Here is a 26,867-nt window from a genome sequence, read left to right as displayed (position 1 = left end):
GCCAAAATGTGTTCATTTATCTTACGGCTCACCACTTTTAAATTCCACCAGCCACCTCTGGAGATACAATGAAACAAAATACTTGTCTACAGCCATTAGTACAGTGTAATAACCCTTAACTACAGGATGTAGCATGTAATGTGATTAATAAAAGCCATGCCTACTGCTTTTTTTTGTAACTTTTCATGATAAGCAAATCAGACTTTTGGTATCTGACATAACATGTTCCAAGTGAACCAATCATGGCTTCTTTCCTTTCTCATTGGCTTGTCACTATAATCAACTCAGGCCTGCTATATTGAGTATAAGCTCTCCCACCAGGCTACCACCAATTATACAGTTAAAAATGTCAAAATATGCACAAAAACTGAATTCACACTCGCAATCAAGCCATTTGGACGTGTAGGTTTGTGTTTCAGGCCCTCAGAATCTCAGGAAGTGCCTCCCACCCTTTTTTGCCGTTTTCTATAGTGCAAACTCAGGCATTGGAGTGCTTTACACGAGCACCAATTACATTACACAAGGTGAGATTTAATTATTTTAGCAACAAGGAGATTAAGTCAATTGCCCATAATCAAAGCATGTTGAGCCAACAACAGGACTTGAACTACAGTCCTCTGTTCTAAAGTCAGCAGCACTGGCTGCAATGCCACCAAAACAAGTTTGCAAACGCCTTTCCCTGGATCCCTACAGTACAAAAAACATGGACGTCAATTCACCAAAATGCCAGGTGTAGCAGAAGTGACATTGCACGCCATTTTACCTTTACTTTCTCTCACACACACATGCTTACACATACTAACACATTCCCACTCTTGGGCACATAAACACACTCTCACCCACAAGCAAGCACACAACATACATTTAACAGCATTTTGTTTTTACTTACCCTATCTTCCAGTAGGGTGATATATGCCAGCGAATGTACTCTATTTTATTATTACAGTACTAGTGAATAATATTATTCACTATTTATATAATAATAAAATTGACAGAAACTAGGCAAGTGAAGCTCCAACCAGCCTCCATTAGGAAGAGCTTCCCTGTGTTCCAGGCACTGATTTTGCCAGCTCTGCAGCCAGGGGTCGTAAAAGCAGTGCCAGGGTTAGCAAGGGACAAGCCAAGGGTCGCAGCAGCGACCCTTGGCGACCTCAAATGATGTTCATGACAAGAAGGTCAGGTTATCTTGAATTAGGATCATCTGGCCATGTGCAGTAGAAGTGCATTGCAGCCAATTATTAATAAGAGTTCGAAGACAAAAGCTTCTCTGCACATTCTGCCCCAGAGGAGTCACCACATCGAGCACATGGGCTCTACAGCGCCCATGACCAGCTCACTCATTCTTGGGGTCGCCCATGTCCTTCAAAGGACACCCACCTACTTCCGCCGTGTTTGGGTGGAAGATGGTGTTGGTGTAAGTGACGAACTGCAGCTGCCGGTTCAGATTGTCAAGCAGGGGGCTGGACACCACCAGGCGCATCTCTCCACCACCGCGGACCTCAGCTTCGTCCACAAGTGCGGCCACATCGAATGTCCCCATGGTTGCTGACAGGTTCACCTGATAAGAGTACACAAAACACCAGAAGTCAGCATGCATGTTACTAGACTACAAAATCAAGTGGTCGTTTAAATAAACACGCTTAAACTGCAGTCATTGCATCAGCCAATCATAATACAGCCTCTCCTAATTAAGGGCCAGATGTAGGTCACCAAAATTTCGGCCGTTACCGACCGGTATTTGGTGATTGAGATGTAGGGGGCCTACATTTTACAGAATCGCTAAATTTACCGATTCGGTAAATTTACCGATTCTGTAAAATACCGATTCTGTAAATTTACCTAATCGGGAAATCTATATGTAGGTGGCACTGGAAACAGTGCCACAGGCCCCTAAGAATTCGTTATTTACCATGACATACTATGTCATGGTAAATAACAAATTCCTGTGTACATGCACATCTGTGCATGTACACCTGTGCCATGTGGCACACATACATGCCCTAAGGGCATGTATGTGTGTCACATATGCCAGAATCAGGGGTGCAACAGGGTGTCAAAGTGACACCCTGTCCCCCTTGCAAAATCGGTAATTTTACCGAATCGGTATTTACCGATTCGGTAATTTACATTGATTCCGAACTGATTGATAACTGACATTATTCGGTAAATAAATCTGAAAAATACCTACATAGTATTTACCGATTTGTAAATACCGAATCGGTAAAATTCGGTATTTACGAATCGGTAAATACTAATTACCTACATCGGGCCCTAAGTGTCTTATTTTGCGCCCAGGAGTTGCTCCCTTATGAAGGAGTATATTCTAATGCATGCCACTTCTTTGCATTAAATCTCGTACACAGCATCTCACGACACGTATTTCACAATGATTTTAGCATGAAGGTAGTACTTCCCCAAAGAAATCACCTTAAAAAAAATATTTTAGTAGGATTTTTATGTTTCTAGAAGATAATTCAAAGGATTCAACCAAACACCTCAAGGGTAAATGTGCACAAGCAATAAACATTACCTTCTCATCCATCCATCGTCTCATTCCTAACCTACTGCAGTTGTAGTGAGGAAAGCTCACAAAAATCACTCCTACCAAGCACCTCCTAAGACTAATACCAAGTCTCTCTCCCTCTAACTATTAAAGGAGACAGCCCTCGCACACATCCTATTCTTTTTTGTGCACTCCTTTGGCAGAACACTCTTGCACAGTGCAGTGGTCTGTGTGAAGTTTAGTTGGACAGCATGTGCTTGGGTCCGCTGTCCTTTTCATCATAAAATAAATATTTTAAAAATATTTTTAAAAATACATATTTGTGAGGACAGGTTTGGCCTGACTCCAAATTTTTAGTTTTAACAGAATGAGTCCGTCACCACGTGTTACCTTCCTGTTTAGGTGTCTCCTTGCTTGCTTGCCTGCGGTAATTGTGGCCCACGTTTGTCCAGCTGGCAGGTGAGCAAGAAGGTATTTATGCTTAAATGCAATTCCTTCAAACTTTTGTCAGCTTTTAGTCTGTCTTTTTACTCAGGCTGAAATCGGGAACTCTTTCTGTTTGATTTAAATTCTTTTTCAGTTTCACTGTGCTTTCACCTGTCTGTGTGTGTGTGTGTTCAGCTGGTGGAAGATGAACATGTCAGCAGATATTAAACGTGTCCTCTCAGCTTAAGAAGTTGTGAGATACAAGTGCTTTTACTTTGTTGAAGGGCTCTAAGAGCCTACAGTATATTTGGTAATCTGGTGGAGAATTCTAGCTGCAGATTCATTACCTTAGACTAATCCCCAGGCGTCAGACTGGATCTGGAAATTTTCAAATAGTACCCCTCCGGCGTCCGTGGGTGGCATTGTTCAGCTCTGAGTTAGCATCGACAGCGCCATGAACGCCGGAAGTGATGTGCGCGCTGCCCACCACACCGCAGTGTGTGGTGGGCATCTCTCCACCCCATTATTCTAAGGAAGAGGAAAAACTCATCCATCTGGACCCAAAAAGAGCATTGTCGATCTACATTGATTGAACAAAAGAGTTCCAGGTGGGCGATCAACTCTTTATATGATATATTGGAGCTAAGAAAGGGAAGGCAGTGCAGAAACGGATCATACACGAAGGAAAGTACTCTGCATAAAGATATGCCTTACACTGGCTAAAAAGGAAGCCTCTGAGGGTTCGCGGGCTAATTCCACCATTTCAAGGCTGTGACCACTATGTTACCTCGCAGAGTCCCTGTTCTGGACATCTGTCAGACAGCTACATGGGCATCTCTGCACTTATTTACTAAACACTACTGCCTCCACAGTCAGGTCCATTGTGATTGGCCTTTTGCCCGTTTGATCCTGCAGGTCTTCCTGGTCTGAAATCAATTTTGGAGAGCCACCTCCGAGGAGGTATTGCTTGGTATCTTTTCTAAGGTAAGGAATCTGCAGCTAGAAGTCTCTATCAGATGAACAAGTTACTTATCTTCAGTAACACTTTATCTGCTAGAGATTCCATCAAGCCACAGATTCATTACTGACCTTCAAATCCTCCATGCTCTCTAATGGATCACAGTTTAAGGGTCACCCTTCTAAGGGCCTTCAACATGCATACCAGTCTGTCAGTGTTACTCGTGACTCCCTGCTTCTGGTGTTGAAAATCGCAAAAAGAAAGTGACGTCAGTGCGCTGGTGTGGCACCTATATAGGCACTGTGCACATCACTTCCGATGCGGACGACGCCGAGTCCAACAATGCCACCTACCCGCACGCAGAAGTGCTTCTTGAAAATGTACAGATCCAGTCTGATACATGGTGATAATTCTTAGGTAAGGAATCTGCAGGTAGATAGCGTCCCTCCCGCATTAGGCATTACAGAAGGTAAGTAAATTGTTTTTAAGTTGAACTGTGTAATAGCCTGTTTGCTTTATGAAGGCCATTCATATTTTTTGCAATCGATAAAGGGTTCTGGCCCTTAATCAGTAAGGCTAGGCCAATATATAATCTATAAACCACAGGCAATGCCAATACTGAGAGAAATTCACTAAATCAATTCCAACCATCACAAGTGGCACTCATAGTGATTGAAAAAAATGAATAAGTAAACATTATTTTTTTATATTCAATTATTTTTCAATCTAGTTGTGTGCCAGTATTTGACCCGCCTGTTATTTTTGAAAACTCACAAGTGGACCAATACGTTAATTTTCAAAGTACAATTGACATTTGTGGCGAAAAATGCTGTGGGGCACAATGGGTGCCTTCACAGAGAAATTATAAGCTCATCTTCCAGGTCCTCAGGATAACCCGTAAAATAAGATTGAGTTTGAAACGCATTAGACCTTTTCGTTGTGTCCAAATAAGCACTGACATCAAATGTGGAGTATCAGGTTGACAAAAATGTATAATTAACTGAATATAGTACTATTTGGCCAACATTCCCCCTGGGATAGTGTCGTATTTTAGATTCTAACTGTGGTGTTTCCTTAAACCTTTCCCTTGGGTTCTTTCATTCGTTCTCCTTTTTTTTTTTTAGTTTTGAGGGAATTTGAGCGAGCTCAGATTTGGTAAATTTGGTGTAGTTTGTCATGTAATATAATGTGTTTGTCGTTGAAAAATTGTAAATATTGTATTGTCATATGGTCCGCTTAATGTTCATAATGTTCACTGAAATGATATCATGAATTAACGTATTTTTGAAAAATAATTGAATATAAAAATAAAATATTTACTAATTAACTTTTTTTCAATCACTATGAGCGCCACGCCACGTGTGATTGTTGGAATTGATTTAGTGAATTTCTATCAGTATTGGCATTGTCTGTGGTTTATAGGTTATTATTTTTTGGACACTGCTGGGCCCATGTTATTTTAGATGGTAGGAGGTCTGTTGAACTGGATTACACTCTTGTTTAGTGTATGGTAGGGGTGGGCAGACTTGGCGAAGTTAAAACTCAGCAAGAGCCCGATGAATTCCACCAAGGGACCGAAAGTATGCAGCGCATGCTGCTCGCGATGCAATTTAGCGGTGGTAGCGCGAGCAGCACTGAAAATCAGCGCAAACTGCACCATGCGTTGCACAAGAGCACGCAGCTATTCAAGCTGACTTTGCTGCAGCTAGAGTAGAAAATCTATTTGAGCTGCAGCAAATCTACTTGAGGCATCCCTATCTGACTGCAACCGCTCGCATCTGCCAGCATTATAAAATAGTGCCGGAAGGCTCAGTGGCGACTGCAAATCGCATCTGGGGCTTGCAAATCTTGTTCACTCTCGCAAGTGCGCCTTGTGGTGCCTCGCATTGTTCCTGTGAACATTGCAAGGCACACAAAGCTGGAATAATTACGCCACGCACCAAGTGGTGGAGTTTGGCAGAACTCCGCATTACAAGCGTAACAGGGAGTTACCCAAATTTCACCAATTCCACAAGCGCAAATATAATACTGACCAGGCCTAGTGTATGGTAAGCATTTATTCTCAAAGTGTGGATCAAGAGAATAAAACTACTTTCCTTTTCTTTTGCTTGCATATCTGAATATTGTTTCTAGGTTCAAATCAGTTAAGGTTTTCCTTTCTTTATTTTATTTTAGAAGGGGAACTTGACTTAAAAGAGGAGGGGATTTGGATTAGGTTGCGTTCTTTATTGCCTGTAATTCTTCCCACTTTACTTCCTATAAATATTCTCAATTCAGGGATATTAATGTATTACTTACCTGATACACAATTGGCTAATGCGTAGGTAATAATAAACTAACAATATAAATTAGAATAACATTGAATTCAAATGACATTTCTATTGTAAGCCACCCCATGCATCCTTTTTGCTTCTGAAGATGTGTTGGTGCTCACTATGGGGAAGGATAGCGAAACACAAAGTCACTGATCACCTCCTTTTAAGGGAAGGGGTTCTCCAGATCTTGCTAAGGGACATTGGGGCATATTATCAAGGACGGGCGATACATTATCGCCGCTTTTATCGGCAGGAAACTGCCGCTAAAGCGGCGATAATGGGCTTGATAATATGCTTTATGAATTCCTATCGAAGCCCATGTTAGATGTCTTCACATCTAACATGGGCTTCGATAGGAATTCATAGAGCATATTATCAAGGCCACTATCGCCTCTTTATTGGCAGGTTCCTGCCGATAAAAGCGGTGATAATGTATCGCCCGTCCTTGATAATATGCCCCAATGTGAGAATGGTTCCTCTGCTGGAATATACAATATATCTGTGAAGCAGCTCCAGATGATTATGAAGCCCGTATTGGAGGCCAATCACAAATAAATAAATCAGAGAGGCAGCCTGTCTCCTCTCAGAAGTCCTTTTTTCCAAATGTCTAGGACATCTCCATCTTTGTTATGGTCTTCTTAGTCATTTCCAAGAAATGACTAAAATATGTTCACAAGAAATAATTAAAGGGGCTGATTTCATATATGTCTTTTTTTCACAGCAGCTGTAGACAAGCACTAACCATCTACAAGCGGCAACAGTTTTAGACAGTTTATCAAGCCAGTTTTTTCCAAGGATTCCAGTGAATTCTACGGATGTATGACGTTACAACGCATACTTTTACAACGCCTACCTTTACATCGCAAGTTTTACAACGCATACCTTTACAACGCATAGTGCTTTTAGGCGCTGGATAGTGAATAGTTTAATTTACTATTCCAACTCCAGTCGCCGTGGATAGTAGGGAAAGTGTTGGATAGTACATTAAACCTATTCCCTATCCTAGAGCGCCCCCCAGCGCAATGCGTTGTAATGGTTTGCGTTGTAAAAGTTGCGTCGTAAAGGCACTGCGTGGTAAAAGTTGCGTTGTAAAGGATGTTTACCGAATTCTACAGTTCAACGTCTCCTGACAAGGGAGTGGAAGGACCCCGCAAAAATATATGTTCCCAGATTTATGGGAAGGCGTTTCCCTCTAGCTAAGGGAGAATTGGATCTTCTTCAGAAGTTATCCAAAGCTCCCTTACTCTGACTTGGCAGGCCTAACAGACAAATTATTTTCAGGTAAGTTGGTTATTCCAGTCCCGGTGAATAAGACAGTAGAAACCTCTTCAAGTTGGCTTATTCTGGTTTGATACTTGTGTGTGTTCTGTATACTCCTCTCAGTATTTAGTTAAAGACGTTCAATCTTTGCCTTCGGGGATGCAAGAAGGGGAAGATATTTCCCACTTTTGGTAGCTATGGAATATCAAGCAAAAGTTTTGTCTGACAACCTTCAACAATTTAAAGGCTTCAGCCATGGCAGCAAGTAGAATAGTACCATTAAGAAGGCACCTGTATGAAAGGCTTACTCAACTCAGGAAATGTGTCTACTGAAGATGCCAGTTTCAGGCAGTAGACTATTTGGGGTACAGTTGGAGAGTGTTATCAATAAATCAATTAAGCATTATACGCTGATGATCTTCTTCTTTATACCTCAAACCCATCTGAAGCTATACCTAGATTATTTAAATTAGCTGATGATTTTGGTATTGTTTCTGGATATAGCATCAATAGGGATAAAACCGAGGTTATGTGTTGGAATAGTCCAGTCCCTATCCCAGAAGCAAAATCTAAGATGAGATATCTTGGTATCCAACTGACTCAGAAGGTAGAAGAAATCCCTAAGACCAGCTGGGAAACCGTGATAAAAGAGATTAAAAAATTATTGTCTAAATGGAACTCTCTACCCTTAAATATTTATGGTAGGGTGAATTTAGTAAAAATGATTATATTACCGAAGGTAACATTTTTGTTTAATTCTATCCCTTTAGTATTTAATAAAAAAGATATTCTTAATGTACAAGGCAGGATTGGATCCTTTATTTGGGCGACAAAATCCCCAAGGATAGCATGGAAAAAGTTGAGGAGAGGACTAAAAATAGGAGGCTTGGCTCTTCCAGACTTATTATTATATTGTTATGCCTTTCAGCTTAAAAATTTTCGACTCTTAGCCAATAAATTGGATTCTACGTCTAATAGCTTAATTTATCGGGCAATGTTGCATGACCTTCCATTTGATGCAGATTTTTTCTTGTTTAAGTTTGGGGATCAAAAATTTTTCAAAAAAGTTAGACTGAAGGTTTTGAAAGCCACTTTACATTACTGGTATCAAATTTGCAAGTTGCTATCTATCCATTATTATCATTCTTTTGCTCCGATTTGGGACTCTCCAGGTACTCCTGAATGTTTGGGCGATCAACTAGCTCTCCCGTTGAAGAGAGCTAGTCTTTTTAGATGGGGGGATTTTTTGGATGCATCGAAAGCCCTAAATTGGGAATTTTTGGTTAGTTTAACAGGGGGTACTCTCACGAGATTTAAGTTTTATCAGCTGTCAGCCTGGTGGGGAAGCCAAATTTGGGATTTAGAGAATGAGAGTCCCCTGTGGAATTTAATCAATAATTCTAGAGTGAGGAGAGGGGAGATGGCCATATTGTACAAAATTCTACTCCACAATAGGGATAATATGGAAACTGAAATTATGAAATTGTGGGACTCCGCAGGGCTCGGGGCTTCGGATAACATAATGACATTGTGGAAAGACTCCTTTACAATGTCACAGCAAATAATCAAACCAGCTAATCTGCGAAGAAACCATTTGTACACCATGTACAGAGTTTATTGGACTCCTGCGAAACTCTCCAAGATGTCGGTTGTTAAGTATTTTTGTCCAAGATGTAAGTTGCAGGATGCAAATGATATTCATATGTTTCTGGAATGTCCCAATATAAGAAACTTTTGGGAACAGGTGTGTAAGTTTTTGGAGGATGTACTTACATTTTCAATTCCATGTACCCCCAACTTGGTTTTTTTTGGTCTCCAATCAGATTATGTTTTGGATAGTAATTTATCACAGTTTATCTTTTATGTAATAGTGATCGCCAGAAGAGAGATCTGTAAGGTATGGAAATCGGCACTCCCTCCAATATTTGCAGATTGTCTCAAAAACATTATGGTGGTGAGTAAATTTGATATGTTATGTGGTGGAGAAAAGTCTGTAAATCTGTGGTCAGCTTTAAATGCATGGAGCGAAAGATAAAATAAACTTAAGCTCCAATGATTATGCCAGAGGTTTTGTGGTCCTGTCCTTCCTGAGTAGCAAGTATCATCATGACAGGAAGTTGGACGGGTAACAATCCTACCTCTGGGCAATCCTTAAAGGCTATCCACAAACACGAGGGTCGGAATAGGAAGGTTTGTGTCAGTGGCCTGAGGAACGCCTATTCAGAGTAATCATTTTCTGGTGGCATATATGAGGACACAAAAAAAAAAAAAAAAAAAAAAAAAAAAAAAAATAAATAAATCAATTAAAAGTAGGAAGTGTACTCTTCCTTTCAGGCTCAAATCAAAGACGTATTAAAGAAATTTAAAAAACTCTATTATCACTTCAAAGAGGGGTGCGGGGAAGACATTTGATCCTTCATTTAACCAGAATCTCTTTCAGCCTACTTCTTCTGGTGGTAATTTCAAGTACTGCCAGAACTCAAAAACACAAACAGCATCCCTGACTATGCTGACAAAGGGCAGGTAGAAGAGTGTATTGGTGGGAGACTGGCTCACTACGCAGCACTTGGCAGAATCTGATCAAGAACAATTAGGTTCTTCAGGTTGTGCCCAGTGACTATTCCTCAAAGTTGCAAGCTCTCCATCTAAAGGATCACTTCTTCTTGACTCCCTTCACAAAAACATAGAAAGGAGATGGGAATTGTAGGAGGACATAATGATCTTGGTCAAGATGAGAGCTGTGATTCCTGTTCCTTTTTGCGACAGGTGTCAAGATTGTTATGCTCCGGCATTTCTTGTGCATCAAAGGTTGGGGAGAAGTACTGAATGTCATCTCTGCACAGGGCTAGAGTCTCCATTCCTCTAACTAGTGAGAGCTCAAAGCAGTTTTGGATAGCTCGTCAGAAATGTAAAATCAGGATCTTACTACAGACTGTGGTGGTGAGAACAGAAAATGTGGTAGCTATCTCATGCCTGAAAACAATATTTGGGACAGGGTATCCCTCCCTGAATCACTTAGTACTAAAGTTAAAAAAAAAACTTAGTGGAGAAGAACTTGGCATCTCTGAAGGCAATTCATTTTTAGGGAGCCAAAACAGAATGGCGGACACCCTAAGCACGGAATTTCCCTCCTCCCAAAAGTTAAGAATTACCTGGGAGGTGTTTCCGATAATTTGTCAAATTTTTGGGTATGCCAAAATAGATCTATTTGAAGATTGTCACAATGCCTTTTTCCTATTTTGTTTTTTCAAGACTCAGGGACCAGCATGCTTAAGATATAGATGGTTTAACATGTCATTGGCCGAGGGTTCTCCTATGTGCCTTTCTTTCAGTCCCTCTGACTCCCCCACCTGCTTTTAAGGATTCAGAGGGAGGGATCAGTAGTAATTCTGATATCCCTCTTTCGGCCTTGAAAAAATTGGTTTCCTCTCTTGATATCCCAGGTTTAGTTTATGCATCTTTCTCAGAGCCCACTTCTTCATCCTCCTCTGTTATCACTTCCTTCTCTTCAGAGGTTGATATTAGCAGCTTGCAGATTGAGAGGGAAGGGCTTAGAAAGTTAGGTCTCTCTAGGTCTGTGGCAGAATTCATTCAGGCATCTAGGAGATTACCTAGATACACACCATTGGGCCTCTTTTTCTAGAGGATGCGGCGATAATGGGTTCTTTCCTGTCCTTGGTTCCCCTGAATCAATATTGGAAGATGGTTTTGACAAGGGGTGGGCTGCAGCTACACTAAGGGGACAATCAGCAGCAATTAGGGCTTTCAGAGCTAATTGGAGTTCTCTGTCCAAAGTAGAAAATTAGTTGTAAGACTTTTTAAGGTTTTGTGATGTATTGAGATCCAAAGGGGGGATTTCTTTCCTAGCATGGGGTCTTCTTCTGTCTTGATCTGTAGTCCCCCTAGTAGGAAAGTAGGATCGGCTTCTCATGGTTACCCCCACTTTTTGCTTGATGTTTCACTGCTTTTGACTAGTCTGACTGGGATCCTGCTAATCCGGACCCCAGTGTATCTGCTTTCTCCTTAAAATGGTATACATGTTCTTAGGTAAACTCCAGATTAGATACTGGGGTACCATTGTCAGTCCCTAGTATATAGTACACATGAACCCAGGGCATAGGTACCCCAGAGGCCGCTCATGGGCTGAAGCATATATTATGCCACCCATGAGAGGCCATGCAAAATGGAACTACATGCCTGCCATTACAGCCAGTGTAAGATGGTGCATGTACCACTTACTTTACATATAGGTTTACTATATCTATAGGCCACTACACTTAAAAGCTATCAGTCACACCTCTAGCAGGGCAAGACAATATTGAAGGCAGGGTGCTGGGTTTTACGTTAGAGGGTGCCCCTGCATGAGCAGAGCCCCTCTGCAGCCTCAGAGACCATTTTCCTGGGTTGTTGGTGACACAGTCAGACATATAGGTAGAGGTGCATTATATGCTCGCGTAAAATGCTATCTCGAAAACGGCTGCAACAAAACATGTCTTGTTTGGTATCAGACACCATGGAATCATACCTCCACACTGGTAACCGGTGTGGAGGTAGGATTCCACCCTTCTGAAGCAAGCTTTGTGGGGTCACTGATCTTCCCAGTACCAGCCTTCTCGACTCGGAAAGAACAAAATGGTTGCTGCCGACCAGAGACACATTTCTGCCCTCCTGCTGCTAATCCAAGCTTGAGCAGAGGAAGGCAGGACAATAGGCATCCTGTCACAGGGAGGTGTGACCACCACCCAGACAGAATTTAGTGTATTGGGGCTGGGTGGGTACCCTTCCAACGTGCCTGAAAGTCTGCATTTGGGGCACACTTGGTGTCCCTGTGCCTAATCCAGTTCAAACCAGTCCTGGGAGCAGTTGGCTCCTGCTCTGGTGCAAAACTGGACAAAGGACAGGGGAGTATCCTCCCCACTGTCCTGACTCTCCCCTGGGTGGGTCTCCTGAATCTGCCCAACCCTCTCCCGTGGGTAAAAAAGGGCTTACCTGGCTGCAGGACCCTAGATTTGACATGGACAAGATTCTGATCAAGAAACCATTGACCTTCGACCATATGGACCATGAGTACTCACACACATTTACCCAGGGGCGACAAAGTACAGTCTATGGTGTGACCGAGGGCCACATTGATGCCAGTGGGGTGACGGTAGAGGGTCTGGGTGGGTCAGGGATTGTGTAAGGAGGTCTAAAAACATGTTAAAGAAACAGGCAAGCATTTATTTGCAGGTTAATAAATGCTTGCCCATTTATTTAACATTTCTTTCTAAACATTATTGCTGAGCAGCTAAGCAGCAGCTCATGCTGCTGTGCACCAGGGGGGCGCATGTTAAGGTCAAGAGGGCCGGAAGTGGTCCCTGGACCGTCTTTGAGTATCACCGGTCTGGACACTCCGGACTTCGCTGGACTTTGACTGAGCCCGAATTCGTCTCCCTCTCCGTCCAAAGCATCGTCTGTGCCTGTGCACAAAACAGGCTCCGTGCAGGACCTGTGGAACATCAAGAACAACTGAAGTTTCACCGTGGGGTGAAGGAGTCACTCCCCTGCATTCGCAGCATCGTCATGCAACTGACCGGTCTGCTGATCCTGAGCTCCTGCTGACTCCGAAGGCGCCAGCAACACAGGAGGTGGGTTCCTATGTTCCTTGAGGTCAGGCTGCTCTCTCATTGAGTTTGAGGCCAGTATCCCTTGTGGGGACCGCATAACCCGAACCCCCGTGGACCACGTACATTTGTAAGTGCATATGCTTGTTGGCGTTCCCCAACTAAGTGCATTGGGCTGTAGATAGTCCCAATCTCTGTGCACATTTCATACAAAGGACTTCGGCCTCCTCACACTCTGTGCCCTGCAAGCTGTTGCTTTGTGAAACTGCTAGATGTCCCCTTGCGATGGAAGCACCCGACTTTGGTGGGCATTCGTCTACCGAGCCCCTGGTCACGTCTGAGTGACCCAGACTCTGCCCCCTCTGCTTTCAGGTTCCTTTCTTCAAGAATCCACCTGCGGGTTCCACCAGACACTTTTCTTCTTTCCAGCAGGGGCATTTCTTTGAAGGCTCCCATTGAGAACGAAGGCGGTTTCGACCCTATGCACCTGCCTTCCCTTGGATAGTTAACTCTGGTACTTCGGTATCCACGGGTAGGATGGCTCTCCAAACTTCTATGTTCTAAAGGGTTTCTTCGTAATCCACTGGAAAGGGTCCTTAACCACTAAAACTGCAACCGCGACTCTCCCATTGAATTGTACGTAGCGCGCGGTCGGTTCTCACACTGCACCTGTCCTCCGTGGGGTTCCTCCTTACCTTGGGTGGTTCCTTGGAGTTCCAGCGATTCTACAACCTCTAGACACTGTCTTGACACGAGTATTGGTTCTTATAACACTATTTTAGTATATGGGTTGGTCTCCCCCTGAAGCCCGCTGTGTATTAGTGCTACTTACGTTTGTTTCTGTGATACAGTATTGTGTGCTTTGTGTTTATCTGCGTGTAGCAGATACTGTGAGGTATTTAAGGTGTGTTACAATAATAAATACATATTTGTATAACTACTGTGTGGTTCCCCTTTCATTTAACCAATACAATAAGGTTGCATTCTGGTAAAACAAGCAGCTTAACATTCCTTCAGGACTAAGCCTGAAGGTTGCTCTCCACAGCTACCACTTGGATCGCTTTCTAAGGTTATCTTTGACCGCTTAAATCACCATAAGGGTTGTTTGGACTGGTGCAAGGAACCCACTTCAATTAGTGGACATTATATACCAGGCCAACTTCTCACACCCCATACTTGAAGATTTTTGATGACTGTATTGTTTTGAAAGTAGGTCCACGGTTTAATCCTAATGTGAATTCTATGTTTTACAAATTACAAAAGACTGTTCTTGCTGTCCTACCAACTTCTTCTAAGTCTGAATCACCATTGCCATCCCTGAAGATTATAAGATCATTCGTAAGGACCGCGCCGACCACACAGGAGGAGGAATCGCTATCGTCCATAAGAAGTCAATCCGCATCTCAACCAGCTCTGACGCCAATCTCACCAACTCTGAACACCTTCACTTCCAGATCCACATCGACCCCAAGACCACACTCAGAGGCACCCTCCTCTACAGACCACCAGGACCCCGCGCAAAATTCAGTGAAGACATCACGGACTTCATCACTCCTCACGCGCTCCCCTCCAAAGACTACATCCTTCTGGGAGACCTCAACTTTCACCTTGAAAAGTTCAACGACCGCAACACCACCACCCTCCTGGACAATCTCGCCAACCTCGGACTTAAACAACTGGTCACGTCCCCCACCCACATCGCAGGTCACACACTCGACCCCATCTTCACCTCCAGCAATCATGTCTCCTTCAGCCACACTACGGAGCTCCTCTGGACTGACCACAGCTGCGTTCACTTCACCTACAACAAACCAAAACCCACCAACCACCTCCAACCAACTCTGCAAAGAAACTGGAAAAAAATCACCACGGACCAGATCTCCGCATCGCTCCTTCTAAACACCCCAGCCCACTCTTCTAACGCAAACGAAGCCGCCACCAACCTCACCCTATGGTTATCCAACACCGCCGACACCTTAGCACCACTGAAGAGACGTCAAAACAAACCTGCCAGCAAAAAGACCTCATGGTTCAACGATGATCTTAAGAAGTCCAAGAAACTCTGCCGCTCCCTCGAAAAGGCCTGGAAAAAAGACCCAACTACTAGCACCAAGGACGCCTTCAAAAACGCCACCCGCACTCACCACCAACTAATCCGAAAGGCCAAGAAAACAGCATTCAAGGATCGTCTTGACAACAACGCCCACAACAGCAAGGAACTTTTCAACATCGTCAAGGAATTTTCCAACCCCTCGGCCAACTCCAACGACATCACCCCCTCTCAAGCCCTCTGCGACTCCCTAGCCTCATTCTTCCACAACAAGATTGCAGACATCCACAACAGCTTCGACGACCAACCCGGAAACCAACCCACCCTACCTTTTGCTGAACATTCTCCCCCCGTGAACACCCTTAACGACTGGAACCCAATCTCCACTGAGGACACAATCCGCCTGATGAATTCCATCCACTCAGGATCCCCCACAGACCCATGTCCTCACCACATCTTCAACAAAGCAGACTCCGTCATAGCACCGCACCTCCGAGACGTCATCAACAGCTCCCTCAACTCCGCCACCTTCCCGGAAGACTGGAAACACGCTGAACTCACCGCCCTCCTGAAGAAACCCACAGCGGACCCCACCGAACTCAAAAATTACCGCCCCATCTCGCTCCTTCCATTCCCGGCCAAAGTCATCGAGAAAGCTGTCAACAACCAGCTCGCCGCCTTCCTCGAAGCCAACAAATCCCTCGACTCCTCACAATCTGGCTTCCGAGCAAAACACAGCACTGAGACCGCCCTCATCGCAGCAACAGACGACATTCGAACTCTACTGGACAATGGAGACACAGTCGCCCTCATCCTCCTCGACCTCTCTGCAGCATTTGACACAGTCTGCCACAGCACCCTTTTACAACGCCTCAATAACATCGGAATCCAAGGAAAAGCACTGGAATGGATCACCTCGTTCCTCACCGGAAGAACTCAGAAAGTCCGCCTCCCACCATTCAAGTCCGAGGCCACTGAAGTCATCTGTGGCGTACCACAAGGATCCTCACTCAGTCCCACCCTCTTCAACGTATACATGAGCCCCCTTGCGGCCATCGCCCGCCAACACAACCTCAACATCATCTCTTACGCGGATGACACTCAACTGATCCTTTCTCTCACCAATGACCCCAGCACCGCCAAAACTAACCTACACGAAGGAATGAAAGAAGTTGCAGAATGGATGAAACAAAGTCGTCTGAAATTGAACTCAGACAAAACAGAAGTCCTCATCTTAGGTACTTCCCCCTCTGCATGGGACGACTCCTGGTGGCCGGAAGCCCTCGGAAAAGCACCCATCCCGACAGACCACGCACGGAACTTAGGCGTCATCCTGGATTCTTCACTCTCTATGAATAGACAAGTCAGCGCCGTATCCTCTTCCTGCTTCAACATTCTTCGCATGCTTAGAAAAACATTTCGCTGGATCCCCACCGAAACAAGGAAAACAGTCACCCATGCTCTGGTCACGAGCCGACTGGACTACGGAAACACCCTCTACGCAGGCACTACCGCTAAACTCCAGAAGAAACTCCAACGAATCCAAAACGCCTCAGCCAGGATCATATTAGACATCCCACGCAACGAACACATCTCTGGTCACCTTAAAGACCTCCACTGGCTACCCGTCAATAAGAGGATAACTTTCCGACTGCTAACCCACGCACACAAATCACTCTACGACATCGGACCAGAATGCCTCAACTCACGACTGTCCTTCTACACCCCCTCCCGCCAACTACGTTCTTCCAGCCAAGCCCTCGCCACTGTACCTCGCATCAACAAGACCACCATGGGAGGCAGATCCTTCTCATACCTGGCTGCTAAAACATGGAACTCACTCCCCGCTTACCTTCGCCTTACCCAGAACCACCTAGCATTCAGAAAGCAACTTAAAACGTGGATATTTGACAAGTAATCCTTCTCCCCTTTCTAAGCGCCTTGGGACCCTCTGGGTATGTAGTGCGCTATATAAATTCTCTGACTTGACTTGACTTGAATCCCTTTTCAACGTGGTTAGAACAGTCACAATGTATTTGTCCAGATTGGCTGAATTCAGAAAGAGTAATTATTTCCCTTTATATTAACTTTGGCCAGGCCAGGAGAGGAAATAAGTCCTTTTTACCCTATCCAGTTGAGTTAAGGTAATTTCAAATGTCTTACAGTAAAGCTAATATTAAAACACCAAGTACAGTTCAGATTGGTTCAACCAGAGGGATGACTGCCTCTGTGGAAGGGGGTGTTGTATTCATCACTGACATCTGTGTGCAAGAACCTGGGCATCTCAATCTTCTTTTATTGAACATTACAGGTTGAATTTGGATCAGGATGCAGAATTGGATTGTGGTACTGCTTTTCTTACAACTAAACACATGTAGTGCTGCAGTTTCCTTTGGCAGAATCATGTATGTTTTCATTTATTAAAATTGTTTCTTGCATGAATTCTGTCAACTGTAATTTGTTATGCTTTAGTATTCCTACAATAAGTAAGGAATGGCACGAGAAAAGGATGAGGAGGAAATGCCTCGATTACTTACCAGTAATCTTCATTCCTCTGATTTAATTTGCCTTGTCCCATTACTTACGATCCCGTCCTCCCTGCCACCCTTCATATTTAGGAGTGGTTGTGGAGATTTGTAAAATTAGGATGTGTGGGTGGTCTGTCCCCCTTTAACAGTTAAAGGGAGAAGAGGAATCTATTTTTTGTCACAGAAGGTGCTTTGAAGGAGCGACATTGGTGAGCTTTTCTTACCACAGCTGCAATAAGTAATGGAATGAGAAATATGGAATCAGTGTAATGGTGATTACCAGTAAGTAATTCAGGCATTCATTATGTGTAATAACTATCATATGTCATGCTGCGAAATCTAAAATCGCTCAGAACCATTGACAAAAGAAATCACATTCCTAGTTTACTGCAATATCCTATTTCTAAACACCCTCATCATGCAAAAGTGAGACATTGTAAGAATTCTGATAATAGCTCACATAAGTCTTGTTTTATTTTTGCATTTTAACAATCACAAATAAACAAAAGAGACTGAAAAAAGAGAAAAGAAAAGGCAATAAAGTTGCCATTGAACGGGTACATGGAATATCAATATGCTATCAGCATAATAAGGCAGAGAGTACAATACATAACAAGTATTAATATCTGCATTCAATTATACCACATCAGAAGTAATGGTTATGTTAGCACAAAAGAAGGAGACAGAACTAACTGAACAGTAGTCCGCACCAGGGCCCAGCTACATCATGAAACATTGTATTAAGCAGCAGATCCTTGGACAGAGTCCTACAGAATACAGTCTAAAATGTAAGAGTGCAAGGGAGCCAGATGTCCCATGGGTGTGATGCCTGGGGTAGGGTAGAGACCTCCATTGTTTCATTTCAGGAAATGAAGTCATGGATCCAGTCTGCTTCGCATAGTGACAGTCCCCTCCCCCAGCTCAGAACTATGCACCTGCTTGCCACGAGCAACACCAGTGAGGCAAACCTCTGAATTGCTTTGGGAATGTATTTTATGTACACCAAAAGAGCAAGTAATGGAGAGAAGAGGAAGATGCAGGGAAAACATTTTAGGCAATGCATCAAATATAGTCTCCCACGTTGTTTAGCTATTGGTGGCCAGGTGAATGCAAGATTAAAATAATCTGCTATGGGATGACGGCATCTCAGCATTTCTGGTCCAGTCGCAAGCCCATACTATGCAGTCAGGCAGGTGAATAATATACTCTTTGTAAGAATTTTAAATGAAGAAGCCTCTGTCTACTATTTAGTGAGATCTGTTGTGTCTGCGAGCAGCAGCAGTATCTCCAAGTGGCGCCATCTAGTGATGTGTTATGGTCCTTCTCCCAGTGTTCCCTCAACTGTGTTGTTGGGGAACCAACAGATTCCGTGATTGCATTATCCACTAAGTAGCGGTCAGCGGTGGAGAAGTATATACTAACGTCAAGGCTTTGAATGTTGATGGAGTTGAGGGAAACATTGTGTAGCGTGCCTCTATCGCTTCCTTAGCCTCCAACAAAAAGAGATATCCAGGGATAATGTGCCTCCTTTTTGTCGAAAAGCTTCTAGGGTTATAAAACTACCACCAGGAAGCTTATCTTCCAATGTTTTGAGGTTCAGCGAACACAGCTGGTCCAGTGCTTTTGGTTTGAAGGTGAGAGGGATGATAGGGTTATTGTGTAAACGGAGCCATGGAGACAACATATCAATGACTTTAACTAATTTAGATATCTCATGCTAGGCGTAGGACATGCATGCACTACACTAGAGTTCAGACAAGGGTGGTACACTGTTAGAGCAATGGTTGTGATCAGTGGAATGTTGCTTGCCATATCTCGGTCAATAGAATAAAATGGTAATTTATATTCTTAGTACAAAAAATATTAAAGATATTTTGCTTAAAGCACCAGGTAATACGATTCTATATAGGGGCAGAACTCTTCCCCTATCATACGGAAGTGCTTAAGTCTCTCAGCATATTCTCAGTTGCTGGTCAACCACATGAACCTGATCAAAACTGAACAAATGGTTGTAAAAAAAGGTTTTAGCGAGCGGTAGTGGGATACTGGTTTATAGAGAAAGCAGGAAAGGTAAAAACACCATTTTAATTACAGCTACACGTCTGCCAATAGATATAGGGAGCTTGGCCCAGTGCTCAGCCCATGTTTTTCTTTTCTGGATAACAGTGTAGTAGTTAGCAGGGATCACCAGTAGGAGGTCCCGATGGACCATAATTCCCAAATAATGAGTAGATAAATCGCTCCAGCAACGACGTAATGTAATAGTTGTCCTAATAGTTGCTGATTTGAGTGATTTGAGATTTAAACCAATTAGTTTTGAGGCTTAAATAGTGTCCAAACCTTGTCACCACTTCCAAGATAGGATTACGGTTTGTATCTATTTTTACATATAACATGATATCATCCGCATATACGTGGATTAAATAGCTTTTCCCTGCAACAGATGAGCCGCGATGTCCATGCTGCAACAGCAGCGGCGACAGGGGGCAGCCATGCCCGGTGCCTCTGGCTGTGGAGACAGGGGATGCCATAACACCGTGGCTGATGGTTGAGTATAGAGCAGGAGCATCCGCCCCAATAAATACTGCCCAAGGCCAATAAGTGGGAGCGTTTCGAACATATGTGGGCACGCTAGGGAGTCAAAGTCTCTTAGGCATCGAGTCAAACTGCTGCAAAAGGGGGGGTCAGGGTCGATTTTCTGCAACAGCGAACAAAATCTTCTGAGGTTGTCGCAGTAGATCGGGCAGGGACAAATCCTGATTGTTCAGGAGGGAAAACTGTTTTCACTTACGAGTGTAGCCCATTGGCTATTGTTTTCGCAAGTATTTTTGTGTCTAGATCAAACAGTGGACGAGGTCTGTCTGATGAACAATCCTCGGGGAGTTTGCAGGGTTTCAGAAATATGGCCATCATCTCTTCACACTGTGTAGGAGGACGTACACTCCGGGTGCGGGACTTCCTGTACATTTCCAGAGGTTTAAGGGCCAGGAGATCTGAATAGTCTTTAAAACACTCTACTATGAGTCCATCCATTCCTGCAGCTTTTCCTCCGGGCAGACGGGGGAGATTTTATTGTGGTGATAACCTTTTCTTTGTCTAGGGGCAAATTGAGCATCTCTCGCTCACTGCTTCATGGCCTCTTCAAGGTACTTACTTGGGGGATGTAATCTGGACAGTTTTTTGCACTGTACAAATCTGTGTGATATTCTTTGAAAGAGTTGAGGCTACCCGCAGTCTGAGTGTGTTCTGTGCCGGCGGTCTCTAGGACCTCCAAAATGACATTAGAGATCCAGGAATGATTAAGGAACCTGGCTAATGAGCGTGTTGGTTTCTCACCATACTTTTTTTCAAAATGTCACTTCTCTATCTGCTGCCTCTTCTTTGTAGACCAGTATAGGGGATTGGATCTGAGGGAGCAGTGCAGGACTTGGAGTCCAGTCATAGCCGACTTCTGCATGCCCAGGCATTTCAGAGTCTTTTCTAGTCCATGTAGGGTATGTTGTATCGACCGGAGCACGCCCGACTGCTTGGAAATCCATATTCCACATATGTAGACTTTTAACGCCTCCAACAATGTGGAATAGCTATCTACTGTTCCTTCATTTAGTTCGAAATAATTCTGAACGGCCTGTTGCGCTTCATCTCGAAGAACTCTAGCCGAGGAGGAATATAGTCCTTTCTGAAAGACCTCGATGACCACGTATTTTATACTAACAACGCAACTATTCCATTCATTACTTTAATTTTATAGTCCTGAATATTAGTGCATAAGTTCACTTCCCTGATCTATGACGTTTTCATTCCTTTGGGCAAAAGTCCAAATTATAATTTTAAGCATTAAATACAGACATTGATAAATAAAGCACACCAAAATTACCATTAGACACAGATGTATTCCCGTATTTGTTAGTCCATCCTGGAGGCTGTAATGCCTCGGCGCCTGCACTCTGTTCATGTTTTTGTGAACTTTTCTTGCATTCGCCTGCATCTTTTTCTGTTAACCAAAGGAGGTCCTGTTCTGCTTCTAAGCCTGACTCACAGACTCAGTCAACACAAGGCTCGATTTCCCCGCGGCATTGTCCCCAATTGTGCTTCCAGTCCTGGGCTTTGTGTGTGTAAACCATTTTTGTACACTTTAACTAAACCACGAAAGAATGTACTGATTTCATGAATCAATAAAAGGGCTTCCCATTGGACTAAGTCACAAACCAACTTGCATAAATATATCGGGCTCAATCATTCATTCCAAAGACCAACTAATATCACCAAGATAAAACCTAAAAATGTATATAAACAGCCATTAATTTTATTTATATATATATTTTTTATTTTTACCTTGGTTAAAAAGACAATATATTTAAACAACATACATTATCTTAAATAGATCTCAGTGGTCTTCGCCAAACAAATAAAGAGCCACGAATGGTAAAAAGACAGTTAAAAAACATTAATAAATATTCATAACCACATTAGTAAATCAAGGGAGAATGCATTAGACAATACATTTTGTCAATAAAAAAAGACACCAATCGCAAACAAATCATCACCTTTTGAGACCGATATATGTATGTAAATTGGTTTGTGAGTTAGCCCAAGGCGAAAGATTTTTATAGACTTACTGTCGGGTTGGTGCCCTGCCCCTTTGGGAAAGGAGGGCCCATCTCATCCTCTTTTGGGTCTGATTTCATAAATGACAACCCTAGGCTGTAGAAGTGTGGTTGGTGACATCAAGCCATCTGGTCACCCTATAGACATCTATCACACACTTGTAGAAAATATTACTCTCTGTGCATGTGGGCGTCCATTATGGAAAGCTGGTAATTCTATTGGGAGGCGATACTTGCTCCTACTGGAATCATAACTGTTGCAGTATTACCACACCCAGAATACCTGGGTGAAGTAATACTGCTTGTTTGGGGTGGTGGGTGGTAAAATCCTTCATGAAGACTTTTGTCAGTGGTAATTACAGTAAATTACAAGTTTATAATTCCCTATTGCAAAGGAGTCTATAGGAAATCAATTTTTGAACCCCCAGTAACAGTGGGATCTGGTATTACCGAGAGCACTGGCGTCTGTAATAAGAGGTGCCGTAATACCAGCCCCTTTTTGCCGGTCTATGGATACTGTGGGCCTTGGTGGTTTGACTTTGGCTTTAATGTGGAAGAATATTGATGCACACTTATCATTTAGGGTGCATAGTTATGGTGGACATCAGTGCTGAGTTAAGGTAGCTGTGCGGTCCTAAATTATCAATTTCCGCCCCGTCACCCAAAAGCCTCTTTTTTTCTAGTGAATATTAAAGGCTTGCGATGTGGCATTTCTTGCGAGGCTCCAGGCCGGTGGATTCAACAAAGCAAACGATGGCTTTAGCAATGGTATCTGCAGGCTCTAGTAGGGTTCACAGATGTCCTGACAAAACAAACCTCCTACAGTGTGGCTTGATGATCACAACCCCAGCCAAAACACTAACATGTTCTCGTAGACGGTGAAGCAAAATGAACATCAGTCTCTGGCAGACGCAGTATCTGAAGCTGCACTTGGGTTCCCTGGGATGAGTGAACCTCGTTGTAATTAACAATTGTAAGGACAATTTGAAGCATCATTTACCTGGTAAAAGGAAGAGTTTGGGCTATACAAACGAAAGGCTAGTTTCAAAAGGGACTTTTTTGGAATATTTTCAAACAGCTGAGTTCCACCAGTCAAAAAAAAAAGTCATTTTAAGGTCGTAGTTCGGCGTACGTTAATGTTGTTGAAATTCCATTCCGATGATGCAGGTTAGACAGGTTTATCTATCTCCTCAACCTATCCCATTTTGACGAGCACCACTAATTAACCAGAGAGTTATTAAAGGTGTTCGTTAACAGGTGCACCAACAGCTCAAAGTAACACTTAATCAAGACCTAAGGGCCTCCATTCCGACTCTGGACTTTACCACTGGGGTTTCTCTTAATGCCAGGATTACTTCCTCCAAGGTGACATACAAAGTCGGTGAGTCAGCTAGTCTGGCTCTTAGCTGACCCATAAGGCTCCAGTCATTATCAAGATGATAAATACATATAAAATGAGAGAACCATTCGGATCCAGAGACATTGCAACAAAGGAGAGGATTTGATGGAGCATCTCTAGATTTAATCCTATTCACCTGCTCCCCCAAAATCTAAGTGCTTTTGAACTGGGAGGCTAGCTCTAAGTCATCCCAGCCCTTCTGAATCAACTTCTTGTCCTTGCTCCTAATGGCGCATTTATACGCCTTGTGGGCCTCACACACCGCAAGGGGGTCCTTGGGTTTCTCAGATGGAGCCTTACTAAGCCAGAGCAACGATTATCAAATCACAGAGCCTTTCTGGCCTATTCTTAACAGGTTGCCTGTAGCATGGAATATCAAGTATGGAATATTTTGCTACCTTATAGTGTAATTAAAATATTGAGGGCAAACATATCAAATGGTAAGTACATAGAGGTAAGTATAGATTAACTGCCATTAATTATACCAATATATATATACCCTGACTATATATATATTTACATATATTTTTTAAGGTACATATATACGGCATTATGAACAAATCATTTATACATACTTACCCTTCCATACTTTTGTTCTACATATTTGGGCGAGGATATTAACATAGCACGATACTTCATATGTGTGATTTTACAGAACTGCACCCGTAAACTTGTGCAGTAAAGCACCTCCAGGAGTTTGGTAATGTGCTTGCATTTTTTAGGCTCATTTTTGCTAACTCGTTCTGTTGCCTCTGTAACTTTAGGAATAGATATAAAGAGATTCTGTAAGTAACCCAACCACAAGAGGAACATTAACATTGTAGGTTCTCTATAGCTAAGCAATGGGGGGATCTTTCCCAGCATGTTCTTTTGATGTTTTATATCCTTAAACCCTGCGTTGATCTACAGGATGAAAGATGATTCAGTGTAAAATATTATGCTCAAATTCTATACTTTTGATACTAGAATAGACATATCACCTTCCATCTGTCACCTGGGGAAAAGGAAGTCAATGATATTGACTTTCCCTACAATTAAGACCCCATTTTTACGTCTCGCCTGTCACTGCACATACACTGCATGCTCTCTCGCGAGAGATATTGTATACAACAAGGGGCTGGCAGCCTGCCCACTGCTTAATATTAGTTGTGTTCACTGTCACTCTTATTTGCTGCCTCCTAATTGAAAAGCACCTTCTGGCTTCACTTCCTATTCTTTTGGCTGGAGCATGAACCAAGTACTGATTGCTTTAGCTTGATTGGTGTCCCCCTGCTGATCGCACTGTGATTGAGGTACTACATTTATTTTGTCTTCATCCTCATCATCCTTGATGAAACTCTTGACATTTGTAGCTATCCCACACACCCTTCAAAGAAGCCAATTGCTCCTTTGAAATGGACGTTTATGTGAAAACAGATGTTAGTTGTTTTTATTGTGATAACTGATTCCATCTGCTTTTACATTTATTTTCACTAAGACGTGGGCGTAATTGCTTTCTTTATGTGATAGGATTTTTTGCCAAATGTCATATTTTTTTCTTTTTCAAGCATGGAGAGATTGACTGATATCCCCAAAATCACATGGGGTGTTGTGTCGAGACCTAACAAGCACTGGCAGAGTCAATTGATCTCGCCTTTAGTACATTGGCTCTGCCATTGCCTTTTGTTCATGCTGTACAGCATGAGCATTTCCAACATTGGCAATGATTTGCAGTCATACTGTGTGACAGTGTGACTGCTGTGCATCATGGCTAAAAAAGAATAACAAAAAAAGAATAACAAAAAAGACTATGATGGGCGTGGTTTGGCGGGCGAAGATGGCGGTCGCAGCCTCGTAGAGCTCCCGTCGGCCCGGACTTCATCCTTCCATTTATCCTGGCCCCCGAGCCCGCTGTTGCTACCCAGTGCCTGGCGCTGATTAGGTGGAGTCCCCTGCCTGCTCCGGTGCCTCGACCTGGTGCTGTACTCGATCCTGGGACCGCGGAGAGGCGACGGAGACGTGCGGCCCTGTGACCGGCTGGAGACCGGGGCCCTTGAGTTTCGGGACGCCCGGGGCGGTCGCGGGCTGGAGTGAGGTGGCGGCGTCCACGGCGCCGCTCTTGGCCCTGACTTGCTGCTGTGTTCGCCCACAGGCCGCTGAGGCGCCGCTTATCCCTGCTCTTTGTGTGGACACTCTCTTCTCCCCTTTTGGTGGTTCGCCGTGAGGCCCAGTGACCGGCCGGAGACCGGGGACCTCGATTCTCGAGACGCCCGACATCAGTTGTGGGCTCGCGGGTGGTAGAGGTGCTGACGACGCTGCGCTTGGCCCGGCTCTGTGGCTGCAGTTACTCGCGGGCCGCGAGCCTCCCCTGCGTCCTGAACAGCTGCTGGTGGTGCCGAGGGGTGATTGAGGCCTGTTCCGCCTTGGTGAAGCCGGGGCCTCGATTTTCGCGACCCCGGGCCTGTGTTGGCCTGCCCGCCTCCTTCTTGGGGCCTCTGACGTCGGTGATCCACCCCGGGGCCTGGAGCCTCCAGCACGAGTGGTGGTGCCTGGGGATTCTTACACCTAGCTGGGAGTAGTGCCCGCCCTGCCTCGTGTGCGGTCCCGGCGAGCCCACGACCGGCCATGACCAGAGGTGGCGGACAGACTAAGCAAGGCCCCATCGATAAGTTCACGGGGCCTAGTGGTGGCTCTGGGGCGGCTGGTGGCAGCGGTGGCCCTGGGCCGGACAATGCAGCGATCCTGGCGGCCATCACCCAATCCCGGGACATGCTCGATGCCAAGATTGGGGCGGTAGGAGCGGATGTTACACTGCTGCGCCAAGACCTTCGCAATGCAGTGGAGAGGATCGCTGGGGCCGAAACCCGCATCACGGTGACTGAGACGGACATAGGCGCCCTGAAGAAGAGGCTGGCGGAGGTGGAGGGTGTCCAGAAGACGCTGGCGGCCCGAGTGGAGGACGCCGAGGGGCGCGCGAGGCGGAACAACCTCCGCTTCGTCGGCTTTCCGGAGCGATGCGAGAAGGACGACATGGCGCGGTTCTTGACCCAGTGGTTGGAGGGCTGGCTCCCCGAAGGGACACTGTCCACGTGCTTTGTTATCGAGAGGGCACACAGGGCCCTGACTCAGCGGCCGCCGGAGGGTGAGCGCCCTAGACCAGTCATCGCCCGGCTGCTCAATTATCATGACCGCGATGCCGTCCTGCGGGAGGCGAGGAACAAAGGCTCGCTCACCTTTGA

At 44.3% G+C, this 26,867-nt stretch overlaps 1 protein-coding gene across 10 annotated transcripts in view; it reads right to left on the bottom strand.

Annotated features, from left to right (window-relative positions):
• B4GALNT1 (beta-1,4-N-acetyl-galactosaminyltransferase 1) overlaps window positions 1–26,867 on the bottom strand; it is a 702,884-nt gene that overhangs the window by 86,392 nt on the left and 589,625 nt on the right. For all 10 annotated transcript variants that reach the window (XM_078688946.1, XM_078688955.1, XM_078688950.1 and 7 more), the window contains one exon: window positions 1,378–1,558. In XM_078688946.1, the coding sequence (XP_078545072.1) occupies window positions 1,378–1,558 (181 nt within the window). The remainder of the gene's footprint in view (window positions 1–1,377; window positions 1,559–26,867) is intronic.

The sequence above is a fragment of the Lissotriton helveticus genome, chromosome 1_1 (assembly GCF_964261635.1).
Source record: "Lissotriton helveticus chromosome 1_1, aLisHel1.1, whole genome shotgun sequence".
In the NCBI taxonomy this organism is placed as follows: Eukaryota; Metazoa; Chordata; class Amphibia; order Caudata; family Salamandridae; genus Lissotriton; species Lissotriton helveticus.
Note: the sequence above shows the minus strand (reverse complement) of the source record. Positions and strands in the feature narration are given on the sequence as shown.